Source organism: Coregonus lavaretus (genome assembly GCF_964263955.1).
Source record: "Coregonus lavaretus genome assembly, chromosome: 11".
Classification (NCBI taxonomy): domain Eukaryota; kingdom Metazoa; phylum Chordata; class Actinopteri; order Salmoniformes; family Salmonidae; genus Coregonus; species Coregonus lavaretus.
In genome coordinates, this window is record NC_139998.1 from 38,592,903 (window position 1) to 38,615,601 (window position 22,699).

A 22,699-nucleotide genomic window follows, 5' to 3' on the forward strand; every position below is an offset into this window, starting at 1 on the left:
ACCTGGTGGACAACTACAAGAAATGTTTGACCTCTGTGATTGCCAACAAGGGTTTTGACACCAAGTACTAAGTCATGTTTTGCAGAGGGGTGAAATACTTATTTCCCTCATTAAAATGCAAATCAATTTCTAACATTTTTGACATTTTGATTTTTTTGTTCAAATAAACCTACCATTAAAATTATAGACTGATCATGTCTTTGTCAGTGGGCAAACGTACAATATCAGCAGGGGATCAAATACTTTTTTCCCTCACTGTATACACCTGTTCTGAAAGGCCCCAGAGTCTGCAACACCACTAAGCAAGGGGCACCACCAAGCAAGCGGCACCATGAAGACCAAGGAGCTCCCCAAACAGGTCAGGGACAAAGTTGTGGAGAAGTACAGATCAGGGTTGGGTTTTAAAAAAATATCCAAAACTTTTAACATCCCATTATAAAAAATTGAAAGAATATGGCACCACAACAAACCTGCCAAGAGAGGGCCGCCCACCAAAACTCACAGACCAGGCAAGGAGGGCATTAATCAGAGAGGCAACAAAGAGACCAAAGATAACCCTGAAGGAGCTGCAAAGCTCCACAGTGGAGATTGGAGTATCTGTCCATAGGACCACTTTAAGCCGTACACTCCACAGAGCTGGGCTTTAAGGAAGAGTGGCCAGAAAAAAGCCATTGCTTAAAGAAAAAAAGAAGCAAACACGTGTGGTGTTCACCAAAAGGCATGTGGGAGACTCCCCAAACATATGGAAGAAGGTACTCTGGTCAGATGAGACTAAAATTGAGCTTTTTGGCCATCAAGGAAAACGCTATGTCTGGCCCAAACCCAACATCTCTCATCACCCCGAGAACACCACCAAGCATTGTGGGGGCAGCATCATGCTGTGGGGATGTTTTTCATCTGCAGGGACTGGGAAACTGGTCAGAATTGAAGGAATGATGGATGACGCTAAATACAGGGAAATTCTTGAGGGAAACCTGTTTCAGTCTTCCAGAGATTTGAGATTGGGATGGAGGTTTTCCTTCCAGCAGGGGGTGAATAGTTATGCATGCTCAAGTTTTCTGTTTTTTTGTCTTATTTCTTGTTTGTTTCACACCAAAAATATTTTGCATCTTCAAAGTGGTAGGCATGTTGTGTAAATCAAATGATACAAACCATCACACCACCACCACCATGCTTGACCTTTGGTATGATGTTCTTACTGTGGAATGCAGTGTTTGGTTTTCGCCAGGCATAAATGGGACCCATCTCGTCCAAAAAGTTGACTCAAGTTTGCCAAAAAGCACCTGGATGATCATCAAGACTCTTGGAAGAACGTTCTATGGACAGATGATTCAAAAGTATCACTTTTTGGACGACATGGTTCCAGTAATGCCTGGCGAAAACCAAACTCTGCATTCCACAGTAAGAACATCATACCAAAGGTCAAGCATGGTGGTGGTGGTGTGATGGTTTGGGGATGCTTTGCTGCCTCAGGACCTGGACGACTTGCCTTAATAGAAGGAACCATGAATTCTGCTCTGTATCAGAGAATTCTACAGGAGAATGTCAGACCATCCGTCTGTGAGCTGAAGCTGAAGCGCAGCTGGGTCATGCAGCAAGACAATGATCCAAAACACACAATCAAGTCTACATGAAAATTGCTAAAAAGCAACAGATTGGATGTTTTGGAATGGCCTAGTCAAACTTGAACTTGAAACGAGCAGTTCATGCTTGAAAACCCACACGTTAAGCAGTTCTGCATGGAAGAGTGGGCCAAAATTCCTCCACAGCGATGTGAGAGACTGATCAACAACTACAGGAATCATTTGGTTGGAGTCATTGCAGCTAAAGGTGGCACAACCAGTTATTGAGTGTAAGGGGGCAATTACTTTTTCACACAGGGGAATTGGGTGTTGCATAACTTTGTTTATGAAATAAATATGTAATTGGTGTGTTATTTGTTCACTTATGTTCCCTTTATCTAATATTAGGTTTTGGTTGAAGATCTGATAACATTCAGTATCACAAATATGCAAAAGTAGAGAAAATTAGAAAGGGGGCAAATACTTTTTCATAGCACTGTAGATACAATGTAAAAAGTGTCCTGATACACAGGTTAAATACCCACTCCTTGCAGTGAGGGTTGAGTCAGGTTTGGACAATTGTTTTGCAAATACTGTTCAGTATCTGCATTCACCAATGACTGTATATGAGGCATTAACCACATTTCCATAATTTAGCATTGAGTAGACATGATTATGCAAAGAGGCGTTCGGTGCATGTAGCCTATTATTATCATCAGAATGACCTAAATATTTAGAAATGTTTACATTCTTCAGTCGTCTTGAAATGCCATCCAGTCCACTTGTCACGACTTCCTCCGAAGGTGCCTCCTCTCCTTGTTCGGGCAGGCTTCGGCGTTTGTCGTCACCGGCCTTCTAGCCACTGCCGCTCCTCATCTCATCATTCCATTTGTTTTGTCTTGTTTTTACACACACCTGGTTCATATCCCCTCATCAGTCCCTGTATAAGTATTCCCTCTGCCCTCCATGTCTTTGTGTGTGATTGTTTATTGTGGAGGTGTCGATAGCTCGGTGGAGCTTTATGTACTGTATCGCCAGGTTATTCACCCGTGTGTTTTGCTTTTCTCCAGTGAGCCGTTATACCGCACTGTAGTTGTTTTACGCATTGCTGCGTACCGCTGTATTTTCAGAATAAACCATTTATTCTGTGATTTACCCTCCTGCACCTTACTCTGTCCAAATCACCTGCTACATAAATCACACACCCAACAGCATGGAGTCAGCAGGAGCGGGGAATATGCCTGGAGTCGTTGAGCGGGTCCGGGAGCATTCCAACATGTTAGCTAGCTTGGGCGAAGCAATGGATCGGGTTCTCCAGGTCGTCCAGCACCTGGAGAGGAGAAGACCCGACCTTGCGGAACCAGCTGAGCGACCGGATCCAGCCACCCACACCCCAGCGCCCAGAGGTATTCACCTGTCTCGACTGAGGGAATACGACGGGACAGCGGCCTGCTGCCAGGGTTTCCTCCTGCAGCTGGACCTCTATTTTACCACCATCAGCCCGGCTCCATCGGATCGGGAGAAGGTGTCCGCTCTCTTCTCCTGCCTCTCGGGGAAAGCCCTGGAGTGGGCCAATGCGGTCTGGAGTGAAGGAGGAGACGCGTTGGACAACTACGGGGAGTTCGCGCGCCTCTTCCGGGCAGTCTTCGATCATCCCCCCGAAGGAAGAGAGGCGGGCGAGTGTCTGTTCCATCTGAGGCAGGGGACGAGGACCACGCAAGACTTTGCCTTGGAGTTTGGAACTCTAGCGGCTGGGTCCGGGTGGAACGAGCGGGCCTCATCGACCACTTCCGATGCAGCCTGCGTGAGGACGTCCAAAGGGAGCTAGCCTGCCGGGATACCACGTTGACCTTCAACCAACTGGTGGACATGGCCATCCGGTTGGACAACCTGCTGGCTTCGAGAGGACATCCTGGAGAGGGGCCTGCCCGTTTCACCCCCCTTCAACCCGGATCACTTTCCGATGGAGCTGGGTGGTGCAGCGATCCGGGAGAACGGAGGACGACAGATCCAGTGTCACTCTTGTGGCAAGAGAGGACATTCTGCTGCACGATGTCATCAGAGTTCTTCTGGGTCTGGAGGCAAACCCACACTCGTTCAGAGCCATCTGCTGCGCATTTCACCATCCACGTCAACTTCCCTGATTACACGGTAGTTCCCTAGTGTAAGGCGCTGGCGATTCAGGCGCAGCTAGGAACTTTATGGATAGGTCTTTAGCTAATAGTCTACGTATTGTCTCCTGTAGCTCAGTTGGTAGAGCATGGCGCTTGCAACGCCAGGGTTGCAAAAAAAAACTCACTAACTGTAAGTCGCTCTGGATAAGAGCGTCTGCTAAATGACTAAAATGTAAATGTGCATCAGATGACCTGGCCTCCACTATCCCACAATCGGATGGCAGAGTGAAGGAAAATCAGCCAACAAGTGCTCAGCATATGTGGGAACTCCTTCAAGACTGTTGGAAAATCATTCCAGGTGAAGCTGGTTGAGAGAATGCCAAGAGTGTGCAAAGCTGTCATAAAGGCAAAGGGTGGCTATTTGAAGAATCTCAAATATAAAATATATTTTGATTTGTTTAACACTTTTTTGGTTACTACATGATTCCATATGTGTTATTTCATAGTTTTGATGTCTTCACTATTATTCTACAATGTAAAAAATAGTAAAAATAAAGAAAAACCCTTGAATGAGTAGGTGTGTCCAAACTTGACTGGTAGTGTACATCCCACACAAACTTTAAGTTTCCACAATTGTCTCCATATCAGTACAGAAAAACCCTCCAAACTATTTAACTTACGCCACAAAAACATACCCCCTTACTTTTCTTACACTCCACACTGCCCTTTCCCACTTTGACAAAAGGAACACCTACGTGCGAATGATGTTTATTGACTACAGCTCAGCGTTCAACACCATAGTGCCCTCGAAGCTCATCACTTCCTGACAGGCCTCCCCCTAGTGGTGAGGGTAGGCAACAACACATCCGCCACGGTGATCCTTAACACAGGGGCCCCTCAGGGGTGCTTGTTAAGTCCCCTCCTGTACTCCCTGTTCACCCACGACTGCGTGGCCTCTCACAACTCCAACACCACCATTAAGTTTGCAGACGACACGAGGGTGGTAGGCCTGATCCCAGACGACGTCGAGACAGCCTATAGGGTCAGAGACCTGGCAGTGTGGTGCCAGGATAACAACCTCTACCTCAACGCCAGTAAGACAAAGGAGCTGATCGTGGACTACAGGAAACGGTGGGCCGAGCACGCCTCTATTCACATTGAAGGGGCTGTAGTATAGCCATGTTATTTTTCTACTCCCTATATATAGCCATGTTATTTTGACTCGTTATTTTTATTCGTTATTCACTGTGCCAATATTTCAATGTTTTCTTATCTTTTACTCTGCATTGTTGGAAAAGGTCCCATAAGTAAGCATTTCACTGTTAGTCTATACATGTCTACGAAGCATGTGACAAATAAAATGTCATTTGATTTGACACTTGCTACATGCTGTGTGTGTCATCGCTTGAGGCGACACACGAGCAAAACTACTTTGACTCAGTATACTACACTGAATAGGGGTGTGCCTGTGCATACTCTTACAATGTGAACTATGACACAATGTGTGGAATACAAGGAATATTGACAAAGATCACATGGTGTATTTAATTATCGCTAGGGTTTGCAAATACTGCATTATACACTTTTCAAACCCCTGGTCACCATACAATTTAGGTTAACGAAATAGGTACTCAAAGGCATGTACCACATATCATTATTGTTAGTTGCTGTCAATTCCTTACATAGCACATAACCAGACCTTTCTGTATTCATAATAGGTAACAAAGTGTAGGCATTGGACAGTAATGAACAAATTAGGCCAAGTTTCGCATTGCCAGACATCAAACCAAGAATTAGATGTGTGACCTTTTCTGGTGACAAACCTATACTACTGTTCTACCCATATTGCTACTTTTACAGTAGGGGTCTGGGTGTTGTAAGGGAATGTGGGTAATTGTCTCTGGTTGCAGTGGGCTGCCTGGTGTGGAGGCATGCAGGCTGGGATAACTGAACAGTTACATTTTAGTAATTTAACCAGACAACAGAGCTTCTTCATATCCAGCCCTTAGCCCTACACAGAGAGTAGGGGAGGGGTAGCGGACGCTAATAAGGATCTCAGTGTGTCCTCCATCTAATAGGCTGGGGAGGACAATTAAGGAAAGAATGAGTGACCAAAAACAAAGGGGATGGACAGAGGAGTCCCTAGCACAGGCTGGTATCACCCGAACAGGGGCCACAGTGTGTTGGTGGGCCCTGGGCGGATGGCCGTGGGAGAAGAAGGGGGGCACGGTTTTGGGAGGGGAATGCTTCATGGGATACTGACGTCACAGACAGGCAACATGAACAGCTGCCCACCCAGCTGGCCAGAGTCACAGCAAGATCCTGTGGAGCATCTATTTTCCATTATTTACAGCAGCTAAAGGAGGCCTTGTAGTTTATTCTGTGTCAAAGACTTGACTTACAAACCATACTGAAAAAGTCCAAGACAAAACAGGGAACCACTGGCGCTCACATAAGGGCTTTGTACTAGACTATAAATTGGCCTACACACATAGAAAACCCACCACATAACAGGCTAGTGTTGCTCCTATCCAGAGAGCAGCTCTGATAATGAGTGGGAAGAGTAAATGGCAAAAAAGAGGGAACAGGACAATCTCAACTATCCCGCGAACAGACACACAGTTATGTGAAAATACATGTTAGGTCCAGGCTGTTGCGAGAGATTATGGATGGATAGCTTGTTGTATAAAGGAGCAGTGAGAAAAAGCAGGGAGTTTCTTTTGAACAGTATCGAGCAGATTATTCAAGTGTTTGCCAACAGTTGCTGGGTTGGGCTGTTTAGTCATTTCCAATATGGAACAGGTTTAAAGTTCACATTCACACGATTGGAGTCCTTGAGCTGAGCAGTTTGTTAACAAGAGGAGACAAGAAACATTCAGTATTACTCAAATAAACGCATACTCAAAAAAGATAATAAACATCTACCTCAAGATATTAATCACATCTACCAAACACTCTTAAAAATGACTGCTTTGAACAAGCATATCTGAGGAGCAATGAGGGCCCAGTCAAAGCCTCTATTAAGCCCATCTATCATCATTATACTATTATAAATACCAAATATAATGGTATCTCCTGTCATTATATCACATTTAAAAAGGTGTGTCCCGGATTACATCAATAGCTCCATCCCTGGTCACTGTGACGAGGTCTTGTGACTCATCTTGGTTAACGGTTAACCATCACTATTATATCTGTGCCAGGGTAAGCAGTCGGACGGCTACATACAGTGGGGAAAATAAGTATTTAGTCAGCTACCAATTGTGCAAGTTCTCCCACTTAAAAAGATGAGAGAGGCCTGTAATTTTCATCATAGGTACACGTCAACTATGACAGACAAATTGAGGGGAAAAAATCCAGAAAATCACAATGTAGGATTTTTAATGAATTTATTTGCAAATTATGGTGGAAAATAAGTATTTGGTCACCTACAAACAAGCAAGATTTCTGGCTCTCACAGACCTGTAACTTCTTCTTTAAGAGGCTCCTCTGTCCTCCACTCGTTACCTGTATTAATGGCACCTGTTTGAACTTGTTATCAGTATAAAAGACACCTGTCCACAACCTCAAACAGTCACACTCCAAACTCCACTATGGCCAAGACCAAAGAGCTGTCAAAGGACACCAGAAACAAAATTGTAGACCTGCACCAGGCTGGGAAGACTGAATCTGCAATAGGTAAGCAGCTTGGTTTGAAGAAATCAACTGTGGGAGCAATTATTAGGAAATGGAAGACATATAAGACCAATGATAATCTCCCTCGATCTGGGGCTCCACGCAAGATCTCACCCCGTGGGGTCAAAATGATCACAAGAACGGTGAGCAAAAATCCCAGAACCACACGGGGGGACCTAGTGAATGACTTGCAGAGAGCTGGGACCAAAGTAACAAAGCCTACCATCAGTAACACACTACGCCGCCAGGGACTCAAATCCTGCAGTGCCAGACGTGTCCCCCTGCTTAAGCCAGTACATGTCCAGGCCCGTCTGAAGTTTGCTAGAGTGCATTTGGATGATCCAGAAGAGGATTGGGAGAATGTCATATGGTCAGATGAAACCAAAATATAACTTTTTGGTAAAAACTCAACTCGTCGTGTTTGGAGGACAAAGAATGCTGAGTTGCATCCAAAGAACACCATACCTACTGTGAAGCATGGGGGTGGAAACATCATGCTTTGGGGCTGTTTTTCTGCAAAGGGACCAGGACGACTGATCCGTGTAAAGGAAAGAATGAATGGGGCCATGTATCGTGAGATTTTGAGTGAAAACCTCCTTCCATCAGCAAGGGCATTGAAGATGAAACGTGGCTGGGTCTTTCAGCATGAAAATGATCCCAAACACACCGCCCGGGCAACGAAGGAGTGGCTTCGTAAGAAGCATTTCAAGGTCCTGGAGTGGCCTAGCCAGTCTCCAGATCTCAACCCCATAGAAAATCTTTGGAGGGAGTTGAAAGTCCGTGTTGCCCAGCGACAGCCCCAAAACATCACTGCTCTAGAGTAGATCTGCATGGAGGAATGGGCCAAAATACCAGCAACAGTGTGTGAAAACCTTGTGAAGACTTACAGAAAACGTTTGACCTGTGTCATTGCCAACAAAGGGTATATAACAAAGTATTGAGAAACTTTTGTTATTGACCAAATACTTATTTTCCACCATAATTTGCAAATAAATTCATAAAAAATCCTACAATGTGATTTTCTGATTTTTTTTCCCTCATTTTGTCTGTCATAGTTGACGTGTACCTATGATGAAAATTACAGGCCTCTCTCATCTTTTTAAGTGGGAGAACTTGCACAATTGGTGGCTGACTAAATACTTTTTTTCCCCACTGTAGTTGAGAGAGATAAGCCAAACACACGTACAGTGGCTTGCGAAAGTATTCACACCCCTTGGCATTTTTCCTATTTTGTTGCCTTACAACCTGGAATTAAAAGGGATTTGGGGGGGGTTGTATCATTTGATTTACAAATTTTTTTACATTTACATTTTAGTGATTTAGCAGACGCTCTTATCCAGAGCGACTTACAGTTAGTGAATACATATCTTTTTTTTGTTTTATACTGGCCCCCCGTGGGAATCGAACCCACAACCCTGGCTTTGCAAACGCCATGCTCTATCAACTGAGCTACATCCCTGCCGGCCATTCCCTCCCCTACCCTGGACGACGCTGGGCCAATTGTGCGCCGCCCATGAGTCTCCTGGTCGCGGCCGGCTGCGACAGAGCCTGGATTCGAACCAGGATCTCTAGTGGCACAGTTAGCACTGCGATGCAGTGCCTTAGACCACTGCGCCACTCAGGAGTACACAACATGCCTACCACTTTGAAGGTGCTAAATATTTTTTCTTGTGAAACAAAACTTGAGCGTGCATAACTATTCACCCCCCCCCCAAAGTCAATACTTTGTAGAGCCACCTTTTGCAGCAATTACAGCTGCAAGTCTCTTGGGGTATGTTTCTATAAGCTTGGTACATCTAGCCACTTGGATTTTTGCCCATTCTTCAAGGCAAAACTGCTCCAGCTCCTTCAAGTTGGATGGGTTCCGCTGGTGTACAGCAATCTTTAAGTCATACCACAGATTCTCAATTGGATTGAGGTCTGCTTAGGGTCATTGTCCTGCTGGAAGGTGAACCTCCGTCCCAGTCTCAAATCTCTGGAAGACTGAAACAGGTTTCCCTCAAGAATTTCCCTGTATTTAGCGCCATCCATCATTCCTTCAATTCTGATGGTGTTCTCGGGGTGATGAGAGGTGTTGGGTTTGCAGACATAGCGTTTTCCTTGATGGCCAAAAAGCTCAATTTAATCTAATCTGACCGGAATACCTTCTTCCATATGTTTGGGGAGTCTCACACATGGCTTTTGGCGAACACCAAATATGTTTGCTTATTTTTTTCTTTAAGCAATGGCTTTTTTCTGGCCACTCTTCCGTAAAGCCCAGCTCTGTGGAGTGTACGGCTTAAAGTGGTCCTATGGACAGATACTCCAATCTCCGCTGTGGAGCTTTGCAGCTCCTTCAGGGTTATCTTTTGTCTCTTTGTTGCCCCTCTGATTAATGCCCTCCTTGCCTGGTCCGTGAGTTTTGGTGGGCGGCCCTCTCTTGGCAGGTTTGTTGTGGTGCCATATTCTTTCAATTTTTTTAATAATGGATTTAAATGGTGCTCCGTGGGATGTTCAAAGTTTCTGATATTTTTCTATAACCCAACCCTGATCTGTACTTCTCCACAACTTTGTCCCTGACCTGTTTGGAGAGCTCCTTGGTCTTCATGATGCCGCTTGCTTGGTGGTGCCCCTTGCTTAGTGGTGTTGCAGACTCTGGGGCCTTTCAGAACAGGTGTATATATACTGAAATTATGTGACAGATCATGTGACACTTAAATAAAGTCCACTTGTGTGCAATCTAACTAATTATGTGACTTCTGAAGGTAATTGGTTGCCCCAGATCTTATTTAGGGGCTTCATAGCAAAGGGGGTGAATACATATGCACGCACCACTTTTCCGGACCATCCTACTCAGTGAATTTCAGAATTGTTTTAATAATGAAACATTTAAAAAAGTTATAATTTTTAGATACAACTTTACTAAATATATTCACGTCACCAAATAACTGATTAAAACATACTGTTTTGCAATGAAGGTCTACAGCACTCTCTAGGGTAGCACCATGGTGTAGCCGGAGGAAAGCTATTTTCCGACCTCCTCTAGGTACATTGACTTCAATACAAAACCTAGCAGGCTCATGGTTCTCACCCCCTTCCATAGACTTACACAGTAATTATGACAACTTCCAGAGGATGTCGTCCAACCTATCAGAGCTCTTGCAGCATGAATTGACATGTTGTCCATCCAATCAAAGGATCAGAGAATGAGTCTAGTACTGAAAGCATAAGATACAGCTAACTAGCACTGCAGTGCTTAAAGTGTGGTTAGTAGTTGACTCAATGAGAGAGAAAGACAATAGTTGAACAGTTTTAACCAAATTAATTTCTTAAAAATTAAGGAGAAGCAGCAGAGATTTAATTTTTTGTTTAATTTTTTTATTCTTCTTAGTTTACCTTTCACTTACTTAGCTAGCTAATTTAGCCAAATCAACAACCTGACTCAAACAGAGAGGATGCTATTTATGTTAGCTAGCTGGCTAAGGCTATCCAACACTGCAACTCTTCCAACTCAAGGTAAGCTTTCGGTTTTATTAATTTATTGCCACCGGGGCCCGCCGGTGTAACTGCTAAACTGCTTGCTATATACTATACTGCATGATTGTACACATGGATTGGTTTGTGGGTTTACTAAAGCGTTAGTTCTAGTAGCTATGTTTACTATAACGTTAGCTAATATGGTGACAATTATGTAGGCTGTGTAGCAGTTAGCGGTTATGGTATGAAGGTTTGGCTTGGAGAGGTTTTTTTTCGCCTGGACACAAACAGATGTTGTGTGGTGCACTGAAGTACACAACTGAAGGGAAAAGGTGAGAGGAGGAGAGCGTGTTGATGTGAGAAGGAATTATACAATGAGCGAAGTGACGATGCTGTATGTGCCTGCTATGAAAGTGAACTATGTGCGGGTGATCATGGGTGTAATCATTCAGCCAATTCTGTTGCAAAATGAGAATCGTAACAAAACGGGATGGACCAACCTGAATTTGTCCAATAGAAACTCTAGTTTTAGTTGCAAAACAGAACATTTTGCAACTGTTTGGACTAATGATTACACACAGATCAGCTAGATGCAGGCAAAAGTTTGCAAGGCGGTATTGAATGTGTCACTGTTTGTCACCTTGATTACTCCAATTTGTCTCTCAACCTGTGCACCTACACTACCGGTCAAAAGTTTTACAACACCTACTCATTCAAGGGTTTTTCTTTATTTTTACTATTTTCTACATTGTAGAATAATAGTGAAGACATCAAAACTATGAAATAACACATGGAATCATGTAGTAACCAAAAAAATAGTTTAACAAATCAAAATGTGATTCTTCAAATAGCCACCATTTGCTTTGATGACAGCTTTGCACACTCTTGGCATTCTCTCAACCAGCTTCATGAGGTAGTCACCTGGAATGCATTTCAATTAACAGGTGTGCCTTGTTAAAAGTTAATTTGTGGAATTTCTAGGCTAAGTTGTAAAATGTCACCAACCGCCACTGATCTCATTGTCAGATAAGTCTCATTATCATTCACACATCAGTTGACATCAGTTGAAATGGCTCTGTTGAAATGTGTAAGAGCCTCTCTCTCTCTCTTTCTTTCTCTCTCAACCCTGGGCCTATTGGGTATGAAACTACCACCTTGTCACGTCTTGGCTGCAAGTTGCTAATTGCTGCAAGTGGGTAATGAAGTAATTAAGGTTGACTTATTGTAGGAATGTGTCTGCCATATAACAGACCTGCATGAACGATTCCATTTAGGGGAGTAAGATGTCTTTATAAAAAGTGTGACTTTTCCTTCTGGAAGAGAAACAGTGACAGGGTGTGGTGGTGTGTGAGTCCTCTCCCTCTCTTCAAACACACAGAGGTTTAATTAGGATAGCAGGATAACTCAGTCACTCTGACTGGCAAGAAATCAAGATTACTCTCATTCACAAACGCACACACAAACATACACACAAATTATCTCTTTCTTTCAGTTGGGTGGATAGGGATGGTACTACAATCAGAGACAAACTGTAGCTGGAGACGTTTGGGACTTGGTGTCATGTTACTACATACACACTTACAGTTAGACAAGACACTGCCATTATTTTCCAACAATAAACCAGAAGAACCCTGATAGATTTCAAACACGATATGGACATAGTGACCAGTGAATTTTGAGCTAGATTCAGTCTGAGCAGCAGGCAACCACTGAATATCTCTTGCGGTGGAAACTGGGCAGACTCTTCAGTATGCAAATTCATATTTAGTGGCAGGTAGAAATTCAAAGCTCAGGTGAAAGACAGGTGTAAGGGTCTCTCCACATATACGGTACCAATGTGGTCTCAGCATTTGTATTATTCTGTATGTAAATCCGAGACACTCCATTTAGTATGATATGTTACATTTTGTATGGTATGCATTAATTTGTGGATGTCAATCATCCATTTTGTATGATATGTTACAAATTACAATTTGTACATTTTCTTATGAATTGCAATTTGTGCAATATGTTACGAATTTGCTAAACATACAATATGTTACGAATTTGCAAAATGTATATGTTACAAATTCCAATTTGTTGTGGCTAAGGTTAGCTAGGTGGCTAGGTTGCTAACGTTAGCTAGCTGGCTAATGTTAGCTAGGCTTGGGGTTAAGGTTAGGGTTAGGAGTTAGGTTAAAGGGTTAGGGGAAGGGTTAGCTAACATGCTAAGTAATTGCAAAGTAGCAAGTTGTTGCCAAGTTGCTAATTAGCAAAATTGCTAAAGTTTTCCGTGATGAGATTCAAACAAAACCTTTCGGTTGCTAGACCTTCACGTTATACGTCTACCCATCCACACCAACCAACCAACCTTCTTTCATTTTTGCCTTAACTCACCTTCTATCTTATGTAACCATACCAAATGTAATATAGCATACTAATTTCAGTGTCCCGGGTTTTAGTTTACTATATTACGTCTAGTCTATGTGACCAGTCTGCATACACAGGTTAGCACACATGAACATCATAAATGACTAGGACCATGGATTACAGGGAACATCCGCACCGAGCTAAAGGCTAGAACTGCCACTTTCTAGGAGCGGGACACTAATCCGGATGCTTATAAGAAATCCCGCTATGCCCTCAGACGAACCATCAAACAGGCAAAGCATCAATACAGGACTAAGATTGAATCCTACTACACCGGCTCTGATGCTCGTCGGATGTGGCAGGGCTTGAAAAATATTACGGACTACAAAGGGAAACCCAGCCGTGAGCTGCCCAGTGACGTAAGCCTACAAGACGAGCTAAATGCCTTTTATGCTCGCTTCGAGTCAAGCAACACTGAAGGATGCATGAGTGCACCAACTGTTCCGGACGACTGTGTGATCACGTTCTCCGTAGCCGATGTGAGCAAGACCTTTAAAGAGGTCAACATTCACAAAGCTGTGGGGACAGACGGATTACCAGGACGTGTACTCAAAGCATGAGCGGACCAACTGGCAAGTGTCTTCACTGACATTTTCAACCTCTCCCTGACCGAGTCTGTCATACCTACATAGTCCCTGTGCCCAAGAAAGCGAAGGTAACCTGCCTCAATGATTACCGCCCTGTAGCCCTCACGTCGGTAGCCATGAAGTGCTTTGAAAGGCTGGTCATGGCTCACATCAAACACCATCATGCCGGAAACCCTAGACCCACTCCAATTCGCATACCGCCCCAACAGATCCACAGATGACGCAATCTCAATCTCACTCCACACTGCCTTTCCCACCTGGACAAAAGGAACACCTATGTGAGAATGCTGTTCATTGACTACAGCTCAGCGTTCAACACTATAGTGCCCACAAAGCTCATCACTAAGCTAAGGACCCTGGGACTAAACACCTCCCTCTGCAACTGGATCATGGACTTCTTGACGGGCCGCCACCAGGTGGTAAGGGTATTTGCCATGCTGATCCTCAACACTGGGGACCCTCATGGGTGCATGCTTAGTCCCCTCCTGTACTCCCTGTTCACCTACGACTGCGTAGTCAAGCGCGACTCCAACACCATCATTAAGTTTGCTGATGACACAACAGTGGTAGGCCTGATCACAGATAACGATGAGACAGCCTATAGAGAGTAGGTCAGAGACCTGGCAGTGTGGTGCCAGGACAACAACCTCTCCCTCAATGTCAGCAAGACAAAGGAGCTAATCGTGGACTATAGGAAAAGGAGGGCCGAAGTTTCAAGTTCCTAGGTGTCCACATCCCCAACGAACTATCATGGTCCAAACACATCAAGACCGTTGTGAAGAGGGCACGACAACACCTTTTCCCCCTCAGCAGACTGAAAAGATTTGGCATGGGTCCCAAGATCCTCAAAAGGTTCTACAGCTGCACCATCGAGAGCATCCTGACCGGTTGCATCCCCGCCTGGCATGGCAACTGCTCAGCATCTGACCGTAAGGCACTACAGAGGGTAGTGCGTACGGCCCAGTACATCACTGGGACAAGCTTCCTGACATCCAGGACCTATATCCTTGGCGGTGTCAGAGGAAGGCCCATAAAATGGTCAAAGACTCCAGTCACCCAAGTCATAGCCTGTTCTCTCTTCTACCACACGGCAAGCGCCAATTCCAGGACCAAAAGGCTCCTTAACAGCTTCTACCCCCAAGCCATTAGACTGCTGAACAATTAATCAAATGGCCACCCGGACTATTTATACACATGTGAAAGTGAGATTTTCACAGTTGGAGTTCTTACATGTGAACATGCAAATTAGATTTTCACATGTGATTGATTTTAACGTGAACTTGCAATTCCACATGTGAAAGAGATTATCACATGTGAATGTTTTTCACATTTGAAACAGCATATCAGATTTTCACATGTGAAAGTTTTTAACATGTGAAACACAAGCATGTCAATTGAAACTGAACCCGATGGTTTGAATTGATAAGTGAGAAAATAAGACTTTCACAGTGAGAGGAACGTGGTTGAAATGCCAAACTAAGGCATAACTAATGACTAGCATGAGGGAGCAGTTCAAAGTGTTTAACTGTGGTTAAAGCCCCCATGCAGTTTTTTAATTTTTTTATCATCACTTTATGTCTCATAAATCAGTGTGTTTATTTAATTAAAAGAACTCCAAAATAATTGTTTTATCATATTTTTCCCTGAGCGTCCTTTGGCCCTTGAAATTCTCAATCTGATCATGTGGGCATTAGGAAACAAATTTGAAGATATTTACATACACAGCCCTGATTGACTGAACGGATAGTTTAGAGCCCACCCCCTTACCCAGATGAACAGTCATTGGTCTATTATAATCAGATCACATTGTGACATCATGATGTGGGCTAAAAGTTCCATCCCACCTGAACAGGCTGAATTTCCAGGCATTCTTTTCAAACAGCTCTTACATAAAAAGGGCATTATCATAATTTCCACAATTTCAGAGTGTTATTTCGACATCATAGTTTGGAGATATTTGTGTTTAACTGCACTGCCCCTTTAACAGGATCAAGAGAGTGACACAGTGTTAAACTGTGGTTAACAGGATCAAGACAGTGACACAGTGGGCTCTATTTTAACAAACCAAACGCAATGCTATATCTAAACACTGGCAGTAGCGTTATAGGTTCGGGGGTGATTCAGCAATATTTTTGCTATTTTCACAAACTGAATTATGGACGCAGTAGCTGGCGGTTGCGCGAAAGGGCTGGGTTTTGATGAATAAACAAGTTGTGGGTGTGTCGAGGCTTGGCCATTCACTGGCCAATCAGAACGTGCTCCATGGCTAAATATATGTGGTTGCTTCAAGTTGTGTATTTATGTTTTTTTATCCTATCGCGTTCTCATCAACTCGACTGTTAGTCCGTTATAGCCTAGTTCGTTAAATACCCTGCCCCATATTTGCTAAATATTTTGACTATGTTTGCAGTCCACATTGTTCTAATATTTTTTACATTTATATGACAACTTTGCCAGAGCATTCTGGAAGACACCGATTTCAACTCCCTCTCCAACTAAACCTGCATGTCGCCTACAACCATTAGAGTGATGGAAAGTTTCTCCCAAATCCACTGACTGTGTTATGGGTCATACAGTACTCTGCTTGCGTAGTGGGTCAGACTGACTCAGACAGACAGGATTGACCGGTTTTAAAATACAAACACACAGTGAGATTCTGAGGGGAATTGCCTTTCTGACAAAAGCTTTGTTGCAGGTAATACACACTCTCTCTCTCGCTCTTTTAATTATGTTGTCATGGTAACATGTCTGAATTTAAGTTCCACTCCTTGGCTGGGAGTCTTTTTTTACTTCTAACTGACAACGATCTTTAAAATGTCATCACCTCTGCACTGATTACTTTGGCTTAAATCAGGGGTGTCAAACGTCCGGCCCGCGGGCCGGATCAGGCCCGCAAACGGGTTTAATCCGGCCCGCGAGATGTTTAAAAAAAATATATATTTTTCAATAAAATAAACTGCTGTTCCAATTGCATCCACTGGATGGCGCAATCGCAATTGTGTTAAGCAAGCAAACTGTTTATACCGGGGCAGAGCAAGTAGGTCAAGCACGTGCAGCCAATGAGCTACTTTGTTTTGCCCGCGATATTTATTCTACTTTTAACATTATGTGCTTTGGCACCCTCATTGCCCCAATATGTCTCTGTCAAAAAAGAGAAAAGTGGACGCAGAGTGCAGAGTGTTCCAAGAAAAATGGTCATCCTATTTATTCACGGAATTGAATGGGAAAGCTGTATGTTTGGTGTGTTCAGAGCATGTTGCAGTCCTGAAAGAATATAACCTTCGTCGCCACTATGTGAGTCTTCATGCCGACAAATATGACAACTTTCAAGGACAGCAGAGATGAGAGAAGGTGAATGAACTGTTGGCGGGTCTGAAGAAACAGCAGTCTGTGTTTACTCACAGCCGAGACATCAGTGACGCTGCAGTGAAAGCTAGCTACCTCATTGCTAATGAAATCGCAGTGGCTTCAAAACCATTTAGTGAGGGTGAATTTGTAAAAACATGCATGATGAAGGCAGCGGAGATTGTGTGCCCTGAAAAGCGGCAGGCTTTTGCAAATATCAGCCTGACAAGAAACACAGTTGCAGACAGGATTTCCGATCTTTCAGTGGATTTGGACAGCCAGTTGAAGCAAAAAGTAAAGTCATTTATTGCGTTTTCGGTTGCAATTGATGAAAGCACGGACATTACAGATGTTGCACAACTGGCCATTTTCATCCGCGGAGTTGATGACACATTGACCGTCACCGAGGAGTTCGTGGAGTTGGTGCCGATGACAGATACAACGACAGCAGCTGATATTTTTACCGCACTCGTCGGCGCGCTGGACAGGGTCGGAGTGGACTGGTCCCGCGCTGTCAGCCTGGCTACAGATGGTGCGCCCTCAATGATCGGGAAAAAAGCAGGCGTTGTGACAAAGTTCAGAGAGAAAGTGCAATCTGCAAATGGAGGACGTGATTTTTTGACTTTTTACTGTATTTTGCACCAGGAGGCTTTGTGTTGCAAGTCATTAAAGATGGATAACGTCATGAAGGTGGTGATCCAAACTGTTAATTTCATCCGATCCAGAAGCCTGAATCACCGCCAGTTTGACAGCCTTCTCAGAGAGAAAGACCACATCTATGGCCTGCCATACCACACTGAGGTAAGATGGTTAAGCCGAGGTGATGTGCTGAGGCGTTTCTTTGATTTACGAGAAGAAATTGAACAGTTCATGGAAGAAAAGGGCAAACCAGTGTTAGAATTTCATTCCGCAGAATGGATGCAGGACCTTGCATTTATGGTGGATGTTACAGAGCACCTGAATAACTTGAACAAACAGCTGCAAGGGCGCAACAAAGTTGTCACGCAGTATTATGACAGCATACGTTCTTTCAAGTTGAAGCTGTCATTGTGGGAGACGCAACTTGCCGGTGGTGATGCAGCTCACTTCCCCTGTCTGAAAAATGTGTGCGCGACCCAACATGTGGCAGACATGAAGCGGTTCAGAGATAAAATAACGGGACTGTTACGGGAGTTTGAGCAACGCTTTCAGATTTATGTTTATATGTTTTTATGTTGATGTGCTATTGTTTTTAATTGATTTTATTTTATTTGTATATTTAACCTATTCTTGACTCTGTGGTTCTTGCACTTGTTTGGGGAACAGGATTTCATTATTTTTATCTACATTTCTGCCTGAGAAATGACACCCTGATATAGTTCTGTGATCTGTGAAACAGTTCTGTTAATCACTGAGGCATTGTGTGTTTGTGTGTTCTTTTTCTTTAGAATTTTCAAATAAACTTGACGTGTTTTATGATTAATAGTGATGTTGTGCTTGTACTATTTTGGACACACTCCTCAGGCTCCAGCTTTATGTTGTATGTTGATCGTATTAAAACAAAGAAAACAATCTGAAGTTGTTGTTTTTAAGTTATATATACCATGATTTTTCCGGTCCGGCCCACTTGGGAATAGATTTTCCTCCATGTGGCCCCTGAGCTAAAATGAGTTTGACACCCCTGGCTTAAATAGTTCAGTGTGTTGTACACCAGTGGAGGCTGGTGGGTGGAGCTATAGGAAGACGGACACATTGTAACGGCTGGAATGGAATAAAAGGAAAGGACTCAAACATGAGGTTTCCATATGTTTGATGTGTTTGATACCGTTCCATTAATTCCATTCCAACCATTACAATGAGCCCGTCCTCCTATAGCTCCACCCACCAGCCTCCACCACACTCATAAGAAACACAACGTAAACACTATAAAAGATACGTGATACAACGGAAACACCATACAGAAGATACAATGTCAATCCTATGGGCCCTGGTCAAAAGTATTACATTATATAAGGAATAGGGTGCCATTTGGCTCCTCCTCCATCAGATCAGACCTATGACATGAAAGCATTGATCGTTCCAAATTGATGTTTTAATAGACTGTCTGTTATGATAACAAATATCTGTTATATACAGTGGGGAAAAAAAGATGAGAGAGGCCTGTAATTTTCATCATAGGTACACGTCAACTATGACAGACAAAATGAGAAAAAAAAATCTAGAAAATCACATTGTAGGATTTTTAATGAATTTATTTGCAAATTATGGTGGAAAATAAGTATTTGGTCAATAACAAAAGTTTCTCAATACTTTGTTATATACCCTTTGTTGGCAATGACACAGGTCAAACGTTTTCTGTAAGTCTTTACAAGGTTTTCACACACTGTTGCTGGTATTTTGGCCCATTCCTCCATGCAGATCTCCTCTAGAGCAGGGATGTTTTGGGCCTGTCGCTGGGCAACACAGAGTTTCAACTCCCTCCAAAGATTTTCTATGGGGTTGAGATCTGGAGACTGGCTAGGCCACTCCAGGACCTTGAAATGCTTCTTACGAAGCCACTCCTTCGTTGCCCGGGCGGTGTGGTTGGGATCATTGTCATGCTGAAAGACCCAGCCACGTTTCATCTTCAATGCCCTTGCTGATGGAAGGAGGTTTTCACTCAAAATCTCACGATACATGGCCCCATTCATTCTTTCCCAAAGCATGATGTTTCCACCACCATGCTTCACAGTAGGTATGGTGTTCTTTGGATGCAACTCAGCATTCTTTGTCCTCCAAACACGACGAGTTGAGTTTTTACCAAAAAGTTCTATTTTGGTTTCATCTGACCATATGACATTCTCCCAATCCTCTTCTGGATCATCCAAATGCACTCTAGCAAACTTCAGACGGGCCTGGACATGTACTGGCTTAAGCAGGGGGACACGTCTGGCACTGCAGGATTTGAGTCCCTGGCGGCGTAGTGTGTTACTGATGGTAGGCTTTGTTACTTTGGTCCCAGCTCTCTGCAGGTCATTCACTAGGTTCCGTGTGGTTCTGGGATTTTTGCTCACCGTTCTTGTGATCATTTTGACCCCACGGGGTGAGATCTTGCGTGGAGCCCCAGATCGAGGGAGATTATCAGTGGTCTTGTATGTCTTCCATTTCCTAATAATTGCTCCCACAGTTGATTTCTTCAAACCAAGCTGCTTACCTATTGCAGATTCAGTCTTCCCAGCCTGGTTCAGGTCTACAATTTTGTTTCTGGTGTCCTTTGACAGCTCTTTGGTCTTGGCCATAGTGGAGTTTGGAGTGTGACTGTTTGAGGTTGTGGACAGGTGTCTTTTATACTGATAACAATTTCAAACAGGTGCCATTAATACAGGTAACGAGTGGAGGACAGAGGAGCCTCTTAAAGAAGAAGTTACAGGTCTGTGAGAGCCAGAAATCTTGCTTGTTTGTAGGTGACCAAATACGTATTTTCCACCATAATTTGCAAATAAATTCATTAAAAATCCTACAATGTGATTTTCTGGATTTTTTTCCCTCAATTTGTCTGTCATAGTTGACGTGTACCTATGATGAAAATTACAGGCCTCTCATCTTTTTAAGTGGGAGAACTTGCACAATTGGTGGCTGACTAAATACTTTTTTCCCCCACTGTATGTATACACACACACCCACAGGACATTCCTTCACCCCAAAATATTGTTGTGCCATCATGTCCTAATGCCTCCACATTAGAAAGTATGATGAATGACAGACTTAGCCTCTCCTCTATTTATTTCAGGTTCAATGGGCAGCCAATAGAAAGCAATTGCGGCTGGCAGAGCAAGCCTGGCAATTTTATCCTCCAAGAAACGCCCAAGTATCCAAAGTTGCACCTGCCAAGAGTGAGACAAGTGGAGCCACACAGAGCTATCATATTCCTTACAGTAGAAAACTCAGAAGAATAATTAAAGAAATGCAATAGGCCAACCTTCAAGATAATACAAAAAAAGCATAAATGTGTAACTCTGGAAATGATTCACTTATTTTGGGGAAAATCCACTCCTATAAAATACTGTCTTTACTCATCATTAATGTACTGTACTGTATGTTTGATCAACATTAATGTTTACAAAAAACACATGTATGTGGTTTACAAATAGGGGAAATGTGAGATTGTTAGGTGCAAATAGGCATTGCGTCTCAAAGCAGATGTGAAAATCACACCTGCATGTGCAGCAAGTTCCATTTTACCAGTGGTGGAAAAAGTACTAAATTGTCATACTTGAGTAAAAGATACCTTAATAGAAAATGACTCAAGTAAAAGTGAAAGTCACCCAGTAAAATACTACTTGAGTAAAAGTCTAAAAGTATTTGGTTTTAAATATACTTCTTTATCAAAAGTAAATGGAATTGTATCAAAAGTAAAAGTGAAAGTATAAACCATTTCAAATTCCTTATATTAAGCAAACTAGATGGCACAATTTTTTGTTGTGTTTTTTTATTGACGGATAGCCAGGGGCACACTCCAACACCCAGACATAATTTACAAATGAAGCATTTGTGTTTAGTGAGTCCGCCAGATCAGAGGCAGTAGGGATGACCAGGGATGTTCTCTTGATAAGTATGTCAATTGCACTTTTGGGTGTCAGGGAAAATGTATGGAGTAAAAAGTACATTATTTTCTTTAGGAATGTAGTGAAGTAAAAGTAAGCAAAAATATAAATAGTTAAGTACCGATACCCCAAAAAACGACTTAAGTAAAAATACTTTAAAGTACTACTTAAGTACTTTACACCACTGCGTTTTACCGTGAGAAAAGGAAGCATGTCTTACTTTACTGTAGTCTATTTTCAGTAACAGACAAGAAACTATGCTTGAGTTAAAAGTTACAGAGTATCTGAGATAGACTTGTTATTCTCTTTGAAGGCTCTTTATTGGCATATAGGCTGTACCTGTGTTTCATCGGCACTACCGTCTGTGTCCAGCTCTCCGATGTAGTATTGTTCCATCCATCGCCTTGCATTCTCGGAGTGCCGGTGTGGGGGTCCCTCCATCTCCGGACTGATATCATTCCCTGACCGGCTTAATATCAGAGCCTCTCCACCCGGGTGCATTCGAAGGAATCCCGTCACATCATAAATCCTCGTCCCCGTTAATACCCAACATGAGTTTTTAGTGCAATGATTGGCTACCTCCTTCTCAGAGAAAAACCGAGGGGATACCGATGGAGACATTGCGATTTTGAAGTATCCACAAAAAAATTACTAAAAGAGTGGGTACAGGCCCCCTTGGCATGCCGACTGACCGCGTACTGACTTCTAGCTCATCTCTCAGCCCTGACTGAGTTTACCCGACCAACTAATTTACATATCATGATGAATTATTCATTGTTCAAGACTGCTCAATGTTCAGTATTTCATCTACCTGTTGCTCGCCCTGCAACATCACAGCTCTTTAACTTTTTACCTCCAATGTTACAGCTATAGTATCGTTATTCCAATGTTAATTAGGGGTTCAAGCCGGCGAAGCTGGGTGAAACGCTATTGTATTTGTTGGCGTTCATTATTAGGGGTTCAAGCAGAAAACCTGGTGCAACCCTATT

The 22,699-nt window shown here is 43.2% G+C and overlaps 1 protein-coding gene across 1 annotated transcript in view; it reads right to left on the reverse strand.

Annotated features, from left to right (window-relative positions):
- The window catches only part of LOC311136963 (fatty acid 2-hydroxylase-like), a gene marked incomplete at both ends in the record, with an annotated part of 40,944 nt that extends 18,613 nt beyond the window's left edge, over nt 1–22,331 (reverse strand). Inside the window, one exon of the mRNA XM_084171297.1 lies at nt 22,050–22,331. Within this exon, the coding sequence (XP_084027423.1) occupies nt 22,050–22,331 (282 nt within the window). The remainder of the gene's footprint in view (nt 1–22,049) is intronic.
- Between the last annotated feature and the right edge of the window lie 368 nt (nt 22,332–22,699).